Genomic DNA, 22435 nt, shown 5'->3' with positions numbered 1-22435 from the left:
AAGAATTGGTTGCATGGCTTTTGTTCAGGAGCTGTGGAGCAATACCTCTGAAGCAGGGGAGATTCGCTATATAAACAAGCCAAAATGATTATTAGCTATTGCCGGGAAACAAACAAGTTTTGGGGAAATGAATTTGTATGGTATTGACTTTATGAAAAGAAGTTATCTATTCTGGACTTTTCCAACATCCATCCTAGGAGGCGGTGTGCTTCCATTAGGAAGAGCTGCTGAAAGGCAGGTGCCTCAGAAGTCTAGTCTTTGCTAGGGAACCTTAGAGACAGTAGCAGAGGCTATTTTCTTTCCACCAGCTATTTGTAGAACCTCTCATGCCTTCTGGCAAGGCTCACAGCACTGACAGCACTGGTTACTCTTTAGACGTGTTAGTCTCTGAACAGGAAAGCCATTCAGGCTTCTTCTGGGGCCTGTGTAACAGGGAGAGTTCAGAAGGATGCTGAAACTGAAACCATACACCATTGAAAACTCAACAAAACCAATATTTATTACCAAAAGGTGGCCAACAAAATGAAAAAATCCAAGAGAGAAGAAGGAGGAGAAAAATAAGCCCTCAGTACAACTCCCCCAGTCACCCAGGTGTTGCTTATGAAGTTATCTTACCGACCCAGAATGCCTAGAATTACTCATAGCAGAAGCTGCATTCTCGGAGAGTCAACAGGCTCACAAGATAGTGGGCATCCCCGCAAAAGGCAATGTTGTCCTTTGATGTGAAGCTTGCATACTTCCAGCATGAGCTATCTGCTTTTTATACAATTAATTGGTGATGTCTACCTGGGCAGGTGTGGCCAGCACTGCCCAGCTAGAGGCCTTCAGTCCCTCCCAACGTTATGTAAGTGATGCCCCTTCTGCGCATGTGTGTGTACTTTGGAATTCCCCCCGTGCTTGCGCGCTATACTTCAGGGGGTCTTTTCTAAATGAGTCCGGGGGCGTACTTCATCACCCTCCTCTTCACTTTCTCCTTCGAGTGCCCTTGAAAGGCCGTCAACCAATAGAGAGGTACCAATTAAGTATAGTTTATACAAGATGCTCCTTTCAAGGACAAAGTTCTGGTTTATAGTGCTTGTTTTCTCATAACTTGGCAGGAAAAGAATAAACTCTCACAGGTAGCTGGGCCAACCACAGACCAAAAAATAGCAGCATCTAATTGAGCACGAATACAGCCTGCCAGTAGTATTCTTGAAGAAGAAAAAATTGTGGCTCACTCTTCAATGATGGTTGTTTTTTGTCATACCATTGCCACTGTTAGTACCATACAGACCAAGTCTGTCGCAGAGAGCCCTCAAGAAGTGTAAACATATGGAAATTGTAGAACATTCATTTGCCCCATGCATCCTTCGTACTTATGTGAAAAGGCAGGAGTATGTAAGCAGTGTCACTCAATGAAAAACTGCTTTTTGAGCACAGGAAGCTCAAAAATTTGAGAGGTACTAGTCACTGGAGTGTCAAATGTGCACGGTTTTCTTGTGTCATCTTCTGCTAACGTTTCATGCCCACAGCCATATTCCAGGAAAGTGGTTCTCTGAACACTTTATATGTTCAAATTCTTTTGGTTCTCCTTGGAGAAAATTAATAGCCAAAGATAATTATTATGTAGGACATAAGGGCTGTGTTAAGGCCCACTTGATAAAAAGAAATGCTATGTGGCTTTTTTTCTAAAAGAAACCTGAAGGGTACATTTATGGTTCCTCCCCTGCTGTACCGGAAAGCATTTTGGATGGATTCAGTACTTGGTAAAAATTTACTTTTTGTTTCTCTACGGCAGAACCCATTCCAAAAACGGACAGGCAGTGTTCTGTTGTACCAGCCACAAAAATACTTCATTTCTCTTAGAGATATGTACGCTATTTGCTTGGCGAAATATTTCTTTCCATGGCGCTTGCCTGTGGGTTGTCTCACAGACTCTTGCAGTATACTTGCTAATAAGTTTATCAGTATCATGCAAAACCGACTTAAACTTCCAAGGCTAATCTGCCTGAATTCTGCTTTGGAGAGCTGAAGGAAAAAAAGCGTTTTTAGAAACTGATTCAAAACAAACTTGCATAGTCTAGTGGTTTGAGAAGGAGCCTGATAAGATTAGCCTCGCTAGCCTAAAATTGGCTTATGTAAATTCTTGGCAAGTCCATTCTGGTACTTCAGAAAAATTCTTTGTAGTACTTCAGAAAACCAAAGTTTGGTTTGTCTGGGACTGATAAATATTTTTTGTTGTAACTGTGCTGTAATTTTTTGCTGGAAACTCAGAGCTTTCTGTAGTCTGAGTTGGAATCCTTCACGGTTTAATTTTTGCAGAAAGAAAGGTGACAGTTCTGCTTGAGAGTATTTTTGGAAGGAATCATATTTTTCCCTGTGTGATTTTGAAAGCTGTTTTTCAAATGCACTAGTATTCTTGGATTGCTTTTATTCTGATGAGCTTCACCTTTGGTGCAGTTCATGGGACAGACTGACCTTAGAAAGAACATGGTTGTGAGGGAAGTGTGAAGATGACAGTATGGTCTTGGAGGTTTGTTGTGGTCTGAGCTCTGCCCATCTTGAGGTGGGGAACTGCAGCCTAGATAAAATGATTGGTAGGAGTTGTTATCTTCAAAAACATCAAACTTGCATGTTCAATATTTTCTTTTGTTTTCTAACATAATTTTGAGTACTCAAAATTTTAGTTAAACTAATTTGGGTTTAATTTCGGTTTTATTTTCATTTCTAATATTAAAATTTGTTTTCAATAAATAAAAAATATAATTGTGAGTATACTCAAAATTTGGATATACATAAGATTTGTTGATTATGTCGAGGGCTTATTGTTTCTGCTCTGAGAAGTGCCTTATTTAAGTTCAAACTCTTATTCTATGGTGTTGCAGTAAATCAGAAATACACTCTCTTTTCCCACTTCAAAACTGAAAGTATAAAATGGCTTTAATCCTTAGCTCTGTAGGAATCTGAAGCTAATTCTTCTGAATGATTGCTGCAAAGTTTTGTACTATATTTGACTTGGCAACAAGAGATCCCCATTTAGTGACAAACTTTTACTTTTGCCAAAGAAAGTATATTTTTATACTGTTTAATTGCAGACTACCAACTATGAAAGTGTCACATAAGCAGAAATTAAATGCGTGAATGTGAAGATAACAGGGCTGGCAGGGTGTTTCTCAGTTTTGAAACTGATTTTGAATTTGTATTAGATCAGAACTGTAAGAACATCATGAAATGGAGGGAAACAGTCTATCTAGATTGGGCATAATTTGTCTCAGTTATGTGTCTGTACTGCAGGAGATGTAGGTATTAATGTTATCGCTCTCTGTTAATGGATGTTTTCTCCAGGCAACAAATGATCTGAGTTTGAATATTGCTGTGGTGGAGCATTTTTAAATTGTGACCAGCATGTACCTTCATTCCTTTAAGTTATCAAAAGTACTAAAATGCAGCCGGTTTCTCTGTAATTAAAAACAAATTTGGAAAATAGTATAGCTACAATAGTCTTCTAATTGAAGAAAGGAAGATGCCAACATGACAGTTTTTGTTCCCCCTCAAGTTCAATTACATTGCTTTTGCTACAATGTGGTTTTTTCTTTTGAAATTTCAAAGAATGCACATTTGCTCCTTCTTCTGTGTCTGTTATTGTTTAGGAAATGACATAGTGAAATGAGGAAAGACATTGAGATCCTTTAATTTACTCTGGTACAATTATCATATAGTACATTAATTTTCTTCAGATCCTAAATGAAAATCTGTTGAATGCAGTGTGAATTTTGTGTATGTGGCAAAAATTGGACCTTTTATTAAGTACATTCAGGGCTGCAGCATTTGAAATTGTTGTCTTTGGGGAATTCCAGTGTGATTGAAAAGTGCTGTTTACCGTGTCCTGTCTTCAAATTCCATTGCTTTGATCAATTGCTTTACTTTCTTAGGAAAAAACATTAGAAATATGTGGTAAGGATTATAAATGCAAAAAAAACCATTCTAAAGACAGTGCCCATTTTGATGGGTTCCTGATGTCTGCTTCTGGGACCAGTGCCTCGTGGTATTACCTCATCCAGTTTGCTACTCTGAATTTTCCATCAGTGTCTGTGTTCCTTTGATTTTTTTTTTCCTTTTGTTCTGTGAAACTCTGCAAGGTTTAGAATATAGAATAAGCATCCTCCAGAGTAGCAAAGGGACCTCCTTTCAAAGTTTTATTCTCTCTAGGACTGGGCATCGCCCTTACTGAGCAATGAGCATTGTAACTTGTGCTTGCAGCTGTTATTCAGTAGTTCCCAGAGTCACTGTCTCTTTGTGGATCCTTGCTGCCTTGTGAGGGCTTGCGAGCTTTCCTGAAGCCTTGTGTGGTAATTAGTTGACTTTAATTAGTGAGCAAACTGTACAGCATGAATTGATGGTTTGGAAAGAGCTTAATTTCCATTTCTGTGCAACATCAACTTAAGATGTGTTAATGTAGTTTTCACCAGACTTTTTCTGATTAGGTTATGCAGGTCTATAGATCTTTTCTAGAGTACTGTTTTAGTTTTGGATATAATAAAGGTAATATTTGTAGAAAAAGCCTAAAGAGTTTAAAATAATTGACAACCTTGAGGATCTTCAATTTAAGGAGAGAAACAAGATGATAAAGAGGATTTTAATTGCTTTTAAACCTTCACAAAACCAGCTGAGTTTCTTTAAAAATCAGTGAGTTGATAGGAACTCAGATCAACTTTGAGTGATTTCTGAATTGAAGAGCAGCACAGATCTCTTGCAGCTTGTTACATGCAGTAAAGTCTCTTTGTATGAGAAAACTTAAGGATGGCATTATGGAAGCACTTCAAAAGTAGGCAAGTAATTTTCAAAGTATTGTTTGAAGGAAATGAGGGATAAATTTTTGGGAGCCAGAAAATCCAGCACTGAGTAGGATGAGCTAAACCTTGGGAACTGCAAACCAAGTAATATTGACTGGGGTTTTTTAATCTATTTTTGTTTTCTAGGGATGCGGTAAAAAAATGTACACTTTTTTGAGGGGGACGAAGCAATTGCAAGTGCTGAGATTTCTAGGCATCTCTATTGGAGTTACGCAGATCCTGGCTATGATCCTCACCATTACTTTGCTGTGGGCTCTGTACTATGACAGAAGGGATCCTAGGACAGATCAGATCATGGCCCTGAAAAGTGATACCTCGCAGGAGCTGCTGAAACCAAGCCTGACCAGGATCTTTGAACATACATCCATGGCAAACAGCTTTAATACACATTTTGAAATGGAAGAACTAGAGGTTATGCAATGAGTCTGAGAAGTCACAGAGGGTTTTAATTGTTTTGTTGTGTTTTTATTCTGTTCCATCAAATATGCCAAATATACCGGTCGTCTTATGTGTCAAAAACCAGCTAATGAGGGGAAGTGAAGGAGACAAGAAAGAAAAGCCTGTTGTCACCTTCTTAGCCATGTCCTCAACCATGAAACAGAGTTGATTTTGTGTGCTTGTTTTTTAAAAGGCACTCATTGAGTTGGGCACAATAATATTGTACTTATTGTTACAATCTGTGTGATGTATAAAACACTGATTCATTCACAAGTAGACAGAACCTCTAAGGAAACATCATGAGAAAGGAAGAGAAATACTCATCTTATGAAGAAACAGTGTGCTTTGGACAGACAAAATGTGACTTCAGTTGAAATGGACTTTTAAATTTTAATAAGCCATTTGGAAAATGTCTTAATCAGGGATCTGTGTATGTATAATTGTGTGTTTTCATGTGTGCATGGAAAGCAGAACTAGAATTCAAGTTAATACTTGGATTAAAAAATTTGCAAGATTTGTAAAAAGGGTGAGATTTTCTCTTTTCTAACAAAACCGTTAGCTTTTGTTATTAAAGATGTTCAAAAATTTCTATTTTTATCTAACATAACTGTTTATTTTTTAATTTTAGATGTATTAAACAGGGATTTAAAACAAAACTATAACTCTGGACAATAGACTTTAATTTTCTGGAGAATTCGTCCTTGAAACAGTTTGTTCTACACACTGTTTCTTAGTGAAAAGGAAGAAAACCTTAAACGTTCTTTCCAAAATGGGAATCAATATAGGAGTAGCACATTTTTAGAGATAAATCTTTTCTCCTGTCTGTGATTCCCCTGAAGCTGGAAACAAAAGACTGAAAGAAAAATGCTTACAGTTCTGGATGCTATTGCAATAATTCTAAAAGTATATGAGGAGAAATTATACTTTGGCGACTTTTACATTAAGAGCTCTCTGGTGGCTTGAAATGCCAAATGGAAATAGCATTAAAATATATTTATTGAGGTGGGAAAAGTGCATTTTACTGTATTTTTATGAACAATGTTTATTTCATAAGATTATTTTTACAATTGGCCACACTCCTGAAATATATATTTGTTCCACTGAGTATAGTAGTTTGTGGCAAATTGAGTTTTTACATTATATTATGTTAAAAAAAAATCTTTCTTTTGTTTTGGAATTTGTAAAAGAAAAAAAAAGTAAAGTGTGATTTGGTAGACAATAAAATTACTTTTCTCTTAAATTCCATAATGGCTTTTTTGTTTTTAAGTTGTGGAGTGGGAACACTTTGAGTGGGCATTGTGAGGGTCCTCCTGCTAGTGTGAGTTAATTTGAAATGTCTTTACCCTTTCCAGAGAAACTACATTGTAAGTTTAATTTTCTTTTTTTTTAATTGCTTCTGAGAAAGCTTCTTAAGGGCTTGTGAAATTAAGGTCTTCAGTTGTGTGGGCTGTTGTTTGCTTTTTAGTAGTGTGCATGTGGGTGTAATCATTTCAAGGGTAGTATTGCAAGCAAGATTACTTTTCTGCCTTTGTATGTCTCCTAAAGATGCTAATACTTATTTTGGGAGGTAAGAAAAAGACTAAAGGATAGATTGTCCCAAAATTTTGCTTGGAGTATCTTTTTGAGAAATACTTTCCTGTGTTCTATTCTGGAAGCCTTGGCAGTATTGCTGTAGAAAAGGGTGAGATTCTTGTCTAGAAAAGGAGCAGGTGTGCTCAGAGTGCTACAGAGACCTGTGGTGCTACACAGTGGATTGAGTCATCATTGTTTTTCCCAGTTTAAAAACACCAAAAAAAAAGTCCATACAAATCACAAATGGTGGAATCTTGATAATAGATTGCATGTACACATACATTCAGCTGTGGATTACAGTGGATTACAGCTGAATGTAGGGGATTTCAATTAATAAGGTAAAAAAGTAATATAAAAAGAAATGTAAAATTTCCTTTGTCCAGGAAACCCCAGCCCTTAAAGTTTTACTTGAGTATCTGTGGAAGCTCCTTTGTCCATGTTCAGCTATCTCTAGTCTTTAGTCTTTCCATGTGAGGAGGAGTCAGACTACTGGTTAGGGTTGCCTGTGTGTCTTCTTGTGTCCAGGTTAGAGCTCATGAACGAATAAATATGGTGAGCCAAGCTAGGAGGATATGTTGGAATTTAGAGATAGTTCCAGCCCAGGTCATTTGGTTTTAGGCTTTTCAGGTGCTGAGGAAACACTGCCATCCTGTGCAGTCAGATTATTTTAACAGCAGAGGAATTGCTTGGAGGTCTCCTTTGATATAGAACCAATCCCCCAGATTTGGAGGTTTGTGGACCTCCAGCGAACATCTGCAGTCAGGGTAACCTCACTTGGGCTTGGCTTCCCAAATCCTGATCCAGTCTGCATTCAGCATGGGGCTGGTTTCATTAGTGGAACAACCCACATGTCAGAAATGATAAAATATTCCCTCCCTGGTAAGGGCTATTGGTAAGTATTCTGGGAAAGAATCCTTCTATTTTGAGCATCTAACCACATTTGCAGAAATAGGTCTCAGCTGTAAATTTGAACACTCAAACTATCTTAGCTCAGGCTGTGAGGTGTCTCTTTTTCTAGAGCTTCTTCAAAGAGCCTTAAAGTTAATTGACTGAGCCTGCTCTTTTCCAGTAGAGCTTTAGGATATATGTAGGAGAGAGGCTGCTTGGCAAGAGGGGAACATTTAGATACTTATAGTAGTGAAAACTACTTCATCCTTTTCTTTGTCCCTCAGTTTTGCAGGAGTACTTGGAGAAGGATGGTGTATTCTTTGTTCTGTAATGAACTAAATCTCTCTTGTTGCAACAAACAACTGTGGAAATGCTCCTTAACGTTTTTCACAGACCACTCAAGGAGGGTAATTGTATTAGACAAAGGAGACACTCCCTGCTGCACCAGGTGTTCCTGTTCGGGCTAGTGAATCATACCCAGTCCGTGGGACTGTGCCTATTGCTGTGGGGCTAAGCACAGTCATGATTTGGGATTATGGGGATGCTTTTAGGAGGCAAAAATCACTATTCCCTAACGTTGGATAAGGTATTGATTCACCTGCCAGCAGGTTGTATGTCAAGGCTTTTGGAAGGAAACAGCTATATTTTCTTTATAACTGTTCATTTTGTAAAAGCATATATGAATATAAGGGAATATATAAACAATGAATAGTAAAAAGAAAGGCTGTTGGTCGCAGCAACTATACAGTTAAATATAATGGAAGAAGGGATTTTCAAATAGCTTTTGAAGTTTTTACTGCAAAAGCATTTTACTGGATCTCAGTTAGAGCATGGTGCTAAAAACACCAAGGTCGCAGGTTTGATCCCCATATGGACCATTCACTTAAAGAGTTGGGCTGGATGATGCTTGTGGGACCCTTCCAACTCAATATTCTGTGATTCTGTGAACTATGCAGGAAAACACTGATTATTAAAGTCTTATGACATTGAAATACTCAGGGTTTGTGTGACACTGTTTTGGTTGTGGGGGGATAGAGGGGTGGCGTCTTAGAGAAGCTGAGAAGCTTCCCCCATGTCCAACAGAGCCGGATGGGCTCTGCCACTGGCCAAGGTCAAGTCCGTCAGCGATGGTGTTAGCACCTCTGGGATAGCTATTTGAGAAGGGGAAAAAGTTGTTGCAGCAACAGCAGCTGGAGAGAGGAGTGAGAATATGTGAGAGGAATAACTCTGCAGACGCCCAGATCAGTGGAGGAGAGGGGCAGGAGGTGTTCCAGGTACTGGAGCTGAGGTTCCTGTGCGGTCCATGGTGAAGACCATGGTGCAACAGGCCATCCCACTGCAGTCCATGGAGGTCCCTGGTGGAGCAGAGATCCACCTGCAGCTTGTGGAGAACACTATGCCAGAGCGGGTGGATGCTTGAAGGAGTCTGTGACCCCATGCATAGCCCTTGCTGGACTGGGTTTCTGGCAGGACTTGTGGAGAGAGGAGCCCACACTGGAGCAGGTTTGCTGGCAGGACTTGTGGCCGAGTGGGGGACCCACTCTGGAGCAGTTCATGAAGAACTGCAGTCCATGGGAAGGGCTGTCTCCCATGGCAGGGACCCTACACTGGAACAGGTAAAGAGTGTGAGGAGTCCTGCTGCTGAGGAGGAAGGAGCATCAGAGACAACGTGATGAACTGACCACAGTCGCCATTCCCTGTCCCCCTTCACCTCTGGGGAGGAGAACGAGGTAGAGAATTCAGGAATAAAGTTGAGCTTGGAAAGAAGGGAGGTATGGGGGGAAGGTGTTTTAAGATTTGGTTTTATTTCTCATTATCCTACTCTGATTTGATTGATAATAAGTTATTTGCCCCAAATCAAGTCTGTTTCGCCCATGACAATAGCTGGTGAGTGATCTCTCCCTGCTCTTGTCCCGACCCAAAAGCCTGTCCAGCTGAGGAGGGGAGTGATAGAGCAGTTTTGTTGGGCATCTGGCATCCTGCCAGTGTTGTCAACCCACCATAAGCATACATTTAATCATGCAAAATGCTATTGTAGAAGTGAGATTAAACCTGAAATTTTAAAACTTGTGTATGATTGACTACATCTCTTTAAAAAAAAATGTGATGTCCTAAACTTTTGAGAATTCCTATGCATCTACTTATATTTTTTTCATCACTCCCCTACTTCAGTTGTTTCTTGTGCATAGTTACTGTAAAAAGTAGGTAACTAGATATTGCAGGCAGGAAAGAAACTAAGCTGTCTGCATAATTCCACATATCCTGCAGACTTTGTCAATCTATATATAGTGTTCACTCCTGACACAGGAACACTATATATAGTGTCCACTCTTCTAGCCACAGGTTTACATATCCCATCAGCTGATGGCTCTTCCATAACATGTGATAATCCTCAGATTTTCCCATAGTCAATGGGAAAATAAAGTCCTGGTGGGTCCCATGTGCAGCAAAGAGAGCATATGACCTCCTAAGCACCCTACCTGCTCAAAATTTAATGATCCTTCTCCAGATCAGCTACTTCTCTGAAAGCCGCCCTTCTCCCTGGAGCTGCTGAGGCTGCATCGTGCTCTCTGCTGCGAAAGCCTTTTCCTGGTAGTCAGAGTGCTTCCACTGAGAGTATATCCACAACCTCGAGATGTAAAGTGTATGTTTTCAGTTTGTCTCCTGTTGGTATTTTATGAGAGGACAGTTGTTCTCAGAAATGCTCTGGGATGGTTCCCAGACAGGTATTGCTTTAGTCTTTCCCCGCTGCCCAGAGCAGTGAGCTCCTAGCAGAGGTGGCCATCACGTGTACCAGTGCTGATACACAGTTGATAGATCAGCATTGTCTGCAGTCAGTTGCCCTTTATTAGTGATACGTGATGTGTTGTTACCTGCTCTTATGCTACAAAAGGAGTTTGATCTCATCTGTGCACTAATATTTTATCAAGGGAATTTGATACCAGGTTTGAGGAGGCTTTGTAGCCTGGGAGGTTCAGCAGAGTGGTCGGCGTCTGGATGTTTTGAAAACATAGCAGACATTTTTTTCAAGTACAGATAGAGATGTGGAGCTCATATTGCTGGAAATAATTTAGTGTTCTCTGCTGCTGCAGGCTGGAAAGGGAATGGTGATGGTCACTGGCACAGAACAAGGGCAGCTCTGTGTAATGGAGCTGTGGCATCCTGGTCTCGATGGCTTCTAGTATGGCTTAGATACACTCATGGCTTGCCTGAAATTAATGTCTGGGACATTCACTGACTTCAGATATCATGTTCCTGTAAAATTATTAGAGGAGGGGAAAAAAGTTTTCATGAATAAGTTATTGCAAAACCAGGTTGACCCATTCAAGCATGCAGATGTTTTATTTAAGTATTCCTCAAATGTCTATTTATTCAGCATAACACGTGTATTATGCTGCCTTCTGAAATACGATATATGACTGTCAAACAAAATTGTCAAAACAACAACCTCAGTTTCTTTGTATGATACACAGAAATAATTACATTTCATGTACAGTACAGATGCATTTTACACAGTCATCAACAGTCATTCACTACCAAAACAGTATTTAAATCACCTAAAACACCAAAAAAAAAGTGTATTTCCCAAATTCAGAATAAATTAATGGCTTTGCATGTGACATATGGAAATAGGAGACAGGACTGTAATTCTGCAAAATCTTACTAAATTATCTCTTAAGCTGCATTTTAAAAATGAAAGTACATGTTGCTTCAGGGGTATAACTGTTATGCAAGTGTATTGCTGTAGTGCATTCTTTCTAGTGCCTATGAAAAGGAGAATAAAGAGCTTTTAAAAGACACATGACCTGATGGAGTCAGTAGGTTTCCTGGGTTGTATCTAGATTGTACCAAAGTAGGTTTAGTAACTGCCTTTTTTGCATTATTTAGCTGATATAGCTAGTCATGACGTACCATGTGGCATAAAGATTGCTAACATCAAGGCAGTTTTTATATCAATAACTGTTTGGCAAAAGGTGGGGACCAAGTATGAGTAACCATGGGTAGAAGTAGGATGCAAGTAAAAACTCTGTGTTCTGCCTCTCCTTTAAACCCCACTAAAGTTTATGTAACCTACCAGCTTCAGCAGATCTACTGCAATTTTCTGACAGGGTGGAAGAGAGGAGAGCAATGCCAGATAATGAACTCGGGCAGGGTTCCTCAGAAGGAGCGCTCCTGGTCTGGCTCAGAGCCTGTGCTTTTGCTCTCTGCTAATGTCTGAAAGAAATATAGAAGCTCAGTTTACAATAAGTAAGTTACTCTGATTTGCAAAAGTAGTGAGAAGGTAACTGCAAGTTAACCAAGCTTCAAAATAAGTAAATGATAAAAGAGTAATGAATGGCATTATCTACTGTTTTTACTTGCAGTTTAATTCTAATATGTGACATTGTTGTATTTTGGTGTATATACTGTAGCATGATAGTCCATCATCTACTCTTCAATGTCTGAAAGACCAGTATTTGTGTGCAATAAAAAGTGTATCATCAGCAAGTTTCAGTTTTTAGTGGGTATTTTTTCTTACTGTAAATTTTCAGGTCAGTAGAATGCTAGCAAATACTATACTGAAACATACACTACTCAAACTATTAAATAACTGTGTTAATCATTTATTGTAATGGCATCTAATGCACTGAGCCTTTTGATTTATATGCATATTTTACTTTGCAGACATGCAATTATTTCTGATCCAGTGTTTTTGATGTATATATGTATGTATTGATATGCACATATTCCATGTATATTTGATGTATATGATGTATGGTATGTCATGAATATAAGAAGCATTATGATACATCTAACATACTCTCCTGAAGAAAAATTACGCTTTTTTATCAGAAAGGTTTCTGATAATATCATTGTCTTTTAAAAATGAAGCCAAAAAGCCTTAACTCGTAAAGCCTTCATATTAGCTTTTAGGCCTGTCTGTGTAGGCAAATTCCAATTGAAATCAATTATACTTTTATAGCTTTGAGACTCAATCCATTATTCATTGTTCTTAGGTAATTAAATGTTTTTCACACAATATAAATTCTCAAACAAGTTTTAAGATGTAAGTGTACAGATAATTACAAAAAGAATTTAGCCATCATTTTTACTGAATGTCTTTCAGTGTCTTCCAGTGTAGCTAATACTCTGGATGCTGCAGAATATGAGCAAGGAAGGTTTGGAGATAATTGTTAGCTGATCCCAAAAACACCTTTGTGGTAATTTTAATTCAAATAGGATTGATCCTGTGGCAGTACACTGAGACGAGAGGTTTGTTCTGAAAATACAGAAGTAAACAAGATGTCTGTGGAAGAAAGGATTGTGTTGATTTCATCAGTAGCCTTGAAATCCCAAATGGTACAGTGATGTTGGAGAGGGCAACGAACTGTCATAGAAATAAAGAACAGTGGACAAAAAGAACAATGACTGAACAGCACATTTGTGGTGCACAGTTTGGCTGTAAGATTATGTAAATGTTTGCCATTAGAAATTTATAGTGTAGATGAAGTTGTGTAAAATACCTTAAAAAAAATCCTGATTCCTGATACAACAGGTGTACAATGACTTATTGCAGTTGTAACAGTACCTAGGAAGCAAGATAAAACAATAGTAAATATTGAACTAACTGAACACCTTTAGTTCACTAATGAGTGTTTGAGTAAGAAATGCTGCATTTTTCAAAGGGAAGTTATTTATACAACTACCATGGAACATTAACAATCAGCTTGTTGTAAGTGCACGGAAATGCCCCTTTCTACAGTAATATTTTATCATGCCTAATCTGAAAAACAACAAAAGTAAACTGAGATCACAGCTCCAAATAATTTCAGCATGCATTATGGTTGTAGTTCTTTCAGTCAGTACAAACATATTTCATATGAGCATTTTTTCGTTCATTTTTTTACAGTTCCTCAACAAGTTTGTGGTTTATTAACAGGGAAAAAAAAAGACACGTTATCAAAATGTTTCTCGTTGTTTTGCATTCAGCAGGAACACAGGTTTCTATTTTTTCGTTTGTGTTTTTTTCTAAAAAGAGCTTTCATGATAAGAAGAAGCATCAATGGGGACATTTCATTGTGCTCATATAATAAGTCAGGATGGTCACAGAAGATTCCACCACGCATCGGTTCGGACAAGGGGTAAGAAACTCCTTTTGGTTCACACCCTAGGACACCAACACCCACAAAGTGTTTTGTTTCTCCTGAACCTCTTGCTCTGTGTCCGCTGGCACACTCGTCAAGGGGTATTTTCTTTGTCAGCTCTCTCATTCCTCACGACTCGTTTTTCATTGCTTGAGCTCAGCTTGCAAGTGGTCTTTATGATAATTTATAAATAATTCCTTATTTTATAAAGCAGATACTCTGACAATGTTTCCTCCCGAATACTCAGGAGAGTCTGGCCTGTCATCTCCTTCGGGTGTGGTGACCGGAGGTGTCGGGATGCTGATTATTGCTGTAGTGACGTAAGGCTGCTCACAGTTTAGTTTAACACACTCTTCCACTTTGGCATTTAAGCTGGAACGGCTGGAGGAAGAAACAAAAATCCAAGCAAATAGGAAGTCCATGTTACCACAAAACTCTCGTGTACCTGATTCCACTCCCTCACCCGGCCATCTCCATCCTGCCCCATTAGAGAGCTCTAAGTGCAGAATAGCACTACCCCAATATCCTGCACCCCAGCAGCAGGTGGTCCATGGCTATGTCCATGTCCCTTTGTCCCTTCCTTTTCACCATTTTTCAGCACTTCTCAGCCTAAGTGTTTCTGAACAGGGGAAGCATTTGAACAAACTTAGCACAGCCAAGTTACTTGCTATGCAGGAAAGTGGAAACTAAGGGCCAGTCCCAGTCTCCTGCATATTCCTCAATGCCATGCTTATTTAAGAACATTGTGTATTTTAAGAACATTTAGATATTAGGAAAAATTTCTTCACTAAAATGGTTGTCAGACATTGGAACAGACTGCCAAGGGAAATGGTGGAATCACCACCTTCAAAAGGTGTGTGGATGTGGCACTTGGAAATGTGGTTTAGTGGTGAACGTGGTAGCACTGGGTTAATGGTTGGACTCAATGATCTTAGAGATCTTTTCCAACCTTAGTGATTCTATGATTCTATGTATATTCTGGGTCATCAATAGTAATATTGCATTATATGCACTAATTAAGGTTGAGTTAATATGTTCATGGTGTTGTTGCAGTATCTCTGCATCATAAGAAACTTGTAAAACTCAGCCTATTTCAAGGTGAGACCAACATTTTATGCTTGTGTTTTTAGTTTGTTTTCTAGCACAAAGCTGGTGCTTTGTGTTTTTACATACTTGGTGTCTGGAAATATGGTGCAGGCAAGTCCTCTAGCAGAGAAAGGATGGATCCAGGCAGAATATTTCCTGAAAAGCTAAGACAGGTTGGAGCTTTGTGCTGGCCAGGAGGTCTCATTGCACAACAGCTGAAAAACTACAGTAGCTACAAGCTGCTGGATTGTTCATGGAAGTGAAATCCAAACCTAGTAACTATACAGAGGAAGCTACTCAAAAGTAGCTTAACAAGACAATCTCTATAGCAACTAGTACTAAAAATGCTTCCTTATTGAAGGGTGGCATGTATGACTTTAATAGAAAATACTTCTGGGTCTCCTGAGACCTTTGCTGTGTTTTCAGAGGTGGTATTCAGATATACCTGAAAGCCATATGCTTTACTTGTGAGAGTAGAGGGACATTCAGTAAACTACAGACTCTTAAACTGCATTTTCCTCACTTTTGTAATAACTCCTCAGACTAGAAAATACATTTTTCTAATCCATTTCATGTTTTTTTCATTTAGAAGAGTCTTCCTTACAACTATTACACTTAGGACTCTGGGAATCAGTTTTATTTCTCTGCTCTGCAGAAATGTGAGGAAGTCTTATTTCCTATGCTTCTGAACCAAGCATGGACAGACAGACCATTTGCTCGTCTTATATATTAGAATTGCACATTTTTCTTTGCAAAATTTTTCTTCACAAAATTTTTCTTCTTATGTGTTTGCTCACAGCATATAATATTTGGTGCTCTATTTCATTTGGGGTCTCTGGATGCTGTTTGCTGCAAATAGTACATAGTAGTTAGTGGGGAGGGCCTGAGAGGGCGGAAATGAATATAGACAGACTATCCTATTATCTTGGATTAAGCTTGGAGTAAAAGAAGTGCAGAACATACATAGAAAAATGCATAACCGTTTTTAGGTGACTGTTAGACTCTCATCTTTAGCTTCACTGCCTGCCTATGGAGGCCACAACGCCTCTACATCTCTTCTCTAACAAAGTCAGGAGCTTCAAGCTCTAGGTGTGCTGATGCACGAGAAGTACCTGTTAGACAGTGGTGTCCTCTCCACACATCTGATCTGGATGGTGCTGAGCTCTTGTACACTGCCTGGGCGGCTGCCAGCGATGGCAGTGTTCGGGATGCGGTAAGTCTTTTTATGTCTTCGTGAGCAGCAAGTGCTGGTGACGCCTTGTTGAGACGAAATAGAGGGGCTGTGGCTTGGAGGTCTGTTGACTGTAGAAACCTCCATACAGCTCTCTTCATAGACTTGCTCATCCACAAACTCGTGGTTCTAGCCAGAGGAATCCAACAAAGGGACAAAGCACAGAGAGATAATTGAAGTGAAAATATTAATCATGATTGTTTAAAGGCTTAAACTGACACAACTGAATAAACTGGGAAAGTTAGACGGCTTATTCTTGATTATAGTGTTTAGCCCATATTAGCCTGGGCTCAATACCAATACAAATGTAAATGCTGGAACAAAACACTCAGAGCTCTAAACAAGAAAATGTTAATCCAAATTATTTTGCAAAATAGCATGTGATTGTAATGTAGTTTGTGTTATAAATATCTGTATAATCTATGAAGTACCACAAAATAGAGATTATGTTTATTAATAAAATGCAAGTGGTGCTTATGTAAACACTCTAAATGTCAGTTGGAAATAAATAAGATTTATTATATTGAACTATAATACAATAAAATTCATAAATATTTTCCAGATTAGTTTAGAAGGCTTCCTTTTGAATTACATGTTATAAATCAGGAGCTGAAACAACGTTTTGAGGTATGCAACTGCGTAAAAGGAAAACATTCAAACAAATAGAAGTTCTCATTAAAGGAGGTGAGATGGTTACTTAAAAGCATCCAAAAAGCTCCTAATTACTATAGATGGATGTATCAAAAGCAGTTTAGAGGACTGAGAATTTTAGTTAAATGAAGTCCTCTTTATTCGTGCAATCTTTGCTTAATCCTAGTAGCTTCATAGGGTGGTCACAAAGATGAATCCAAAGTCACTGAAACAGCCAGTTTACATTGATTTGGCAGGTGATTAGGGAGCATTTCACACAGTTTCCACATTTTTGTGCAAAAGAGCATGAAATACTGGTGTTCCTTATGGCAGTGAGGAAGGGAAAAGAAATTTTTATTCTCACTTAAAAGTAGAAATCCAAACTAAGCAGAGATTAAGATATGTTCACATGCAGTTTGAGAAACCCTCATTTTTAAGAAAAATCTCTCAATTTTCCACCCTGTATCCTGAGAATGTTTTAGGGGAATGGTTTAGGGAGCACATTGAGGATTGTTTTATACTCGGTCTCACATCAAATTTGTCAGCCTGTTACATTTTTCTGTATTAGAATGAGGTAAATTATTTTTCCCCTAAAAAATGATGCACTAATTGGAAAGGTGCTGATGTTGTTCAGAATTGCCATACCGTGCCAATATAAAACGTGAACAAAATAAGCAGAATAACAACTGTGTCCAAATGTTTGCAACAAATACCTTTATTCGTATATTATTTTTATTTCAATTTCTTCTGTTCTTCTTCACTTAGACATAAGTTTGTGTGAACGAAGAGTTGTTGAGGAATGCAAATTTCAAGTGATAGAGAAAGAAAGAACTCGCTTAAAAAGCGATTTCTATAAGGCGTGTGTCAGTCACAGTTAGGATTTTGAACGTGATCACAACAGTAGACATAAAATTCAGAGAGAAAAATTAACCTAATTGCCATCTTTAGATTATATTCAGGGGCTTGCAGTATGTTTGCCAAGAACACTGCAGTTTTTCTGATTAAAAGTAATTTTGTGCTTCCTAAAACTTTTATGGAGCAACCAACAGGAATTCAATTTGTAGGGACCATTAAAGTTTTATTGACTGAACTTTTAATATAGACTGGAAACATTTTGAAATGCTATAATGGCTCAAGTTAATAGATTTGATTATATTTATTAATTAACTGTTCTTAAATTAGCTAAAAGTAGCCTGTAAAATATAACTTTTAGTGCAATTAGTTTCATCATTAATGTAATTTTCACAAAATTCCATAACATTACCCACTCTGCATTTCTGAGAGTGGAGGAGATCTTATCCTATTGACTTTCCAGTGAAAAGAGAAAATATGCCTTTTCTTAGTATCATCTGGACTGATGCTTATACCATTATGGATGGTGAGAGTCCAAGAAAATATGTCACCCTTGCTGTTATACCATGAACCAGAAACTTGCCAGATTCCACATGCTGAGGGCCAAAAATGTCAAGTTCCCAGTAAAATGTTAGGAATGCATGATCTGCAGAATATAACTTGGAACTGCTGCATACATTTTTGTGTTCACATGTCATATGAAATCAGTACCCATAGCAGGACCCAACAAAAGGAAAAAAGAAACTAGATTCTGTGCAAATGTAAGAAACAAGATAATACTTGCTTTGTAGACTTTTTTCTTTTTTTTTTTTAAAGGAAGAAAAGAAAAAAATTAGGAAAAAATATTTTACATATTCCACCATTTTGATTAGAGGAACCATGAAACTTTGGGAGCTGAATTCAGCTCCTACCAAATGAATGGCAATTTTTTTCCATGATTTCTGTAAGAGTTTGACAAGACCTGCGGTTTTTAAATATGTTTGTAAAGTTCAACTGTGGAAAAATTTTAAAGGCAGATTGCTATTATCCAGTTCTAGTACAAAATGTCTCAAAAATGTTCCAAAAAGACCCGGCCTGAATCTTGGCAAAGAAACCACATTATATTCTGAATAGGATGCAAGACATTTTGTCCTACAACACATTATGTAATAATGAATACTCCTAAAGAAAGGAGAAGGCATAAGCACCTGTGGAATGACATATTGCTATCTAAGTGATGTAATAACTGGGCCCTATTATTTACAAAGAAATGCTCTCAAAAGGAAAACATTAGATTACACACATACATACATACCTCATGTCTTAATTTTAATAAAAATTTAGCATTGTCCGTTGTGGGAAAAATTTTTACTTTTTTGTTTGTTTGTTTTTTTGAGAAAGAACAGAAAGACTTTTACAGCAATCTCCTTCAAATATAGCAGAAGCAGTATTGGCTCTTTTAACGAAAATCTAAAGCTAGACTATAAACATTAGAAAAAATGGCAAATAAAATAGCACCAAGTTCCACTCTGTATACAAAGCTTGAAGAGAAATCATGTCATTTTTTATATGAAACTGGAACTTATAGCACTAGATACAAATTTGTAAATGGTGATTTCATGGTTGTTGACCAATTTATCCTCAATACAAGATAAATTGTGCATGGCAATATAACACACACAAAAATACAGACATATAAGGAGATAATTTTAGCATGCTCTATGTGAAATTCTCAAATCTACAAATACTACATTCAATATAAATATTTCTGTTATTATCTTTTATCAATATCCTTAAGAAATGACATAAAAGAGGAAACAGTGTAAAATTATCTTTCTAGAAATATACTATTAGTAAACATGGCACTTAGTTATTACTAAACCGTAATTCTGCTATAGTTTACTATCCTTTATGATTTTATAGTTATGCAGTTATTGATCAGGGGAAAATATAGAGAGCACATAATAAGTAATTCTTTTGAGTTATAAGGACTTTCAAATCTAGAGGAGCATATCTGAGCCATGAGGAATTACATCAGTAACTTCTACAGGGATCTCAGCACCTAAATGGAAGCAAACACACTTGGAAGCTTTGCACCTGCATCTGGATTAAGCACTTGAATTTTCAAAATAGAATGCTGGGTGGTCCTCTTTTACAGTCACTGCAGTGTTCATGTCAGAGGATGCAGTCAGCATGTCTCCCTGCACAAAATTCCAACATCTGCTCAGGCAAAAACTTGCTTTGAGTGCACTGAGTGTTGAATGTATAAGGACTACTAATTGTAGTTTATAAAGTGTATTTCAGAAAAGTGCAAATGAGAACATCATGGAGCATAAGAAAAACATACCGAAAATCACATATACAGCTTGGCTAAACCGGTGCCATCTCACTGATGTCAGTATCTTTCACCCTGGATGAGGCTCTCATCTGGGATCTATTATTTATATGCAGTGGGTATATTGCCTTAAAGTAAGAAAAAACAGCTTTTCTTTCCATCTAACTGCTGTAATGTAAAGGCTTATTAATTATAAGAGATAACTGAAAACATTCAAAAATATACTGGTGTTGGAATTCACAGGAGAACACAGTTCTCTCTTCTTACCGTAGTTTTTTCCAGGCAGTGAAGCAGGTGGTGGTGCTGTGTTTCAAAGGAAGAGCCAGCTTTGCCAACAAAGGCCTGTTCTTCTTCATTGGAGGACTGTTGATACATAGAACTCCGTATTATTCTCATTTTTGAACAAGAGAGCTCTTGTTCAAATATTTGATCAGAACTAATCTGGATTGTATACAGTAGCATAACTACAGTGCTTTGTCTACACAGTATAACCCAAATTATTTTGCATTTGAGTTTTCTTTTGCTTGTTTTTTAATCAAACTATTTTCTTCCCTTCCCTTGCACCTCCTGTTAAATATTTCCATCTAAGGTCTTTTAAGCATAGATGAAATAGTACAATTTACAAGTGCAATCAACATGTAAGCTTTGAATGCTGGATCAACACAGGCTTAAAATTATAATCAATTTAAGTGCCAGTGAATTTTTTTCCTGGGAATGTGCCTCATTTGAAGGAAATTAAACATAGCTGTCCTCCTGGGATCATTTCATAGCACTAAAGAATTTGTGGTATTTCTGCTTACACAAAAATTCATGTCAGTGATCCCAGTCTGCTGGGTTTGGAAAACATATAGCAAGTGTTATAGACATAATAAAGTAGAAAGCATCCATTGTTTATTAATTGCTTTCATAATTATTCACTTGAAAGCAAAAAACTAGGGGAGGAAGTGGGATAATAGGAAAGATTATAATTCAGCTTTGGGATATTTGAAATCTGCATGGTAATGAAGCTATTTTGTGTCTTTTTAGTTCAAATACTTGAGTTCTTTCAAGAAGAAGAGGAAATGAGGGCTCTGACTGCTCATCTTTTGTGCTAAACAGAACAGATGGACAGACAGCCACTTCCTTCTTTTCTGGATACAGGTTAAAGCATCTGGCTGTTTAACACATATTGAACAGAAAGGGCATAGAGGAATGAAAGCTTTCCCTCAGGGCATTGCCTAAATGCCAGAAAACAACATTAAAAAAACGCTGTGTCTTTTGTCTTTCTCATCTTGGTACGGCTCTGAGCAGCCAAGGGGCTGCCTCCCAGCAGCGTAGGTCCCTGTGGATCCCAGTCCCAGCTGCTGGTCCTGGCTTCCTTGGCAGGGGTAAGAGGGGATTTGCTTCAGGTAACATTAGATTTCAATGCATTTGAAGTAATCACCAGGATTCTTCTAAAACCAAAGTAGGTGCTTCGAGGGAACTTTTTTCACTCTGCAACACCCCTCTGTGCAAACAGTACCCAGGAGCTGCCTCTTTCCACACTGATAATGAAACCTGGCTTTGTCACCCATCTTCTTCCTGTTTAAAGCCAAGTGAGATAAATCAAACCTACCACTTAAGAGGCAAATGCTCTGTACTTTTTTAATGAGTTCTTCTACTGGATATCTAAAAATGTGGGTTACATTGAATCCAGCATTTCTGTCTGGACATTTCCTTCATCTCTTAATACCCCATCATTGACTCATAAGCTTCTTTTAACAATAGTAATTGTCCAATTTATCCTTCCTTAATCTACCTCTAAAGATAACCTTGCCAAAAGCCCCAAGGTGACTTGCCCTGGTGATAAGTAGAATAAGCTACTACTGGGCTGTCATTAAGGTGTTCCTCCGGAGGTGGAGGAAACACAAACATTACCTGCTGCAGCTGGTTACTCAGCAAGCCATTTCGTTTGCTCTGCATGTAGGCGTTAGCGCTCCCACTCTTTGCCGCACGAATTCGAGCAAGCCTGGCTTTCTGTGTAATAGACAAAAGGAAGAGTGTCACTTGTACTCATATCCATTATCCTGTTTATCTAAAACTGCTAATTGTAATCAGCTGCTTATGAATACCAATATCACAGCAACTGACAGATTGCATTGCATCCATCCTCCAGGTGGAGCAAATCACAAGCATCTTCCCATTTAAAATGCAAATGATTGAAGTTTTTATTTGTTTGCATGCATTAGCTAACACGAACAATGATTTTGGAGAAGGGATTAGACGGATCAGCATGGAAGTGGCTCCCCTTTTTTTTTCTTCATTGCTATAACTGCCACTCCTTACGTCTTGTGGGGCAAAAACGTGGACATCCATCTCAGCTGCTACTGCAGTGAAAATCTCTTTGAAGGGGTGTAAGACCCCAAGTCTTGAGCTACAAGCTCACCAAAGGGGTTTTACTTTGAGTATACAGGGCTCCAACAAAATCCACCCTCCGGATTATTGCAAT

At 38.1% G+C, this 22435-nt stretch overlaps 2 protein-coding genes across 10 annotated transcripts in view; one reads left to right on the top strand and one right to left on the bottom strand.

Moving 5' to 3' along the window:
* TSPAN12 (tetraspanin 12) overlaps nucleotides 1-6511 on the top strand; it is a 46517-nt gene extending 40006 nt beyond the window's left edge. For 6 of the 8 annotated variants that reach the window (XM_027679117.1, XM_027679122.1, XM_027679118.1 and 3 more), the window contains one exon: nucleotides 4959-5276. In XM_027679117.1, the coding sequence (XP_027534918.1) occupies nucleotides 4959-5255 (297 nt within the window). In that variant the 3' untranslated portion in view covers nucleotides 5256-5276. Of the gene's footprint in view, nucleotides 1-4958 lie in introns of all 8 variants that reach the window. The other 2 variants (XM_027679123.1, XM_027679116.1) reach the window with 1 other exon arrangement.
* Nucleotides 6512-11045: 4534 nt separating this feature from the next.
* Nucleotides 11046-22435, bottom strand: part of KCND2 (potassium voltage-gated channel subfamily D member 2) — a 275632-nt gene continuing 264242 nt past the window's right edge. For both annotated transcript variants that reach the window (XM_027679115.1, XM_027679114.1), the window contains exons 4-7: nucleotides 21865-21963; nucleotides 20236-20331; nucleotides 16054-16301; nucleotides 11046-14236 (exon numbers count right to left, since the gene is read on the bottom strand). In XM_027679115.1, the coding sequence (XP_027534916.1) occupies nucleotides 14059-14236; nucleotides 16054-16301; nucleotides 20236-20331; nucleotides 21865-21963 (621 nt within the window). In that variant the 3' untranslated portion in view covers nucleotides 11046-14058. The remainder of the gene's footprint in view (nucleotides 14237-16053; nucleotides 16302-20235; nucleotides 20332-21864; nucleotides 21964-22435) is intronic.

The sequence above is a fragment of the Neopelma chrysocephalum genome, unplaced genomic scaffold, assembly GCF_003984885.1.
Source record: "Neopelma chrysocephalum unplaced genomic scaffold, ASM398488v2 Primary Assembly neopelma1_45, whole genome shotgun sequence".
NCBI lineage: Eukaryota > Metazoa > Chordata > Aves > Passeriformes > Pipridae > Neopelma > Neopelma chrysocephalum.
Note: the sequence above shows the minus strand (reverse complement) of the source record. Positions and strands in the feature narration are given on the sequence as shown.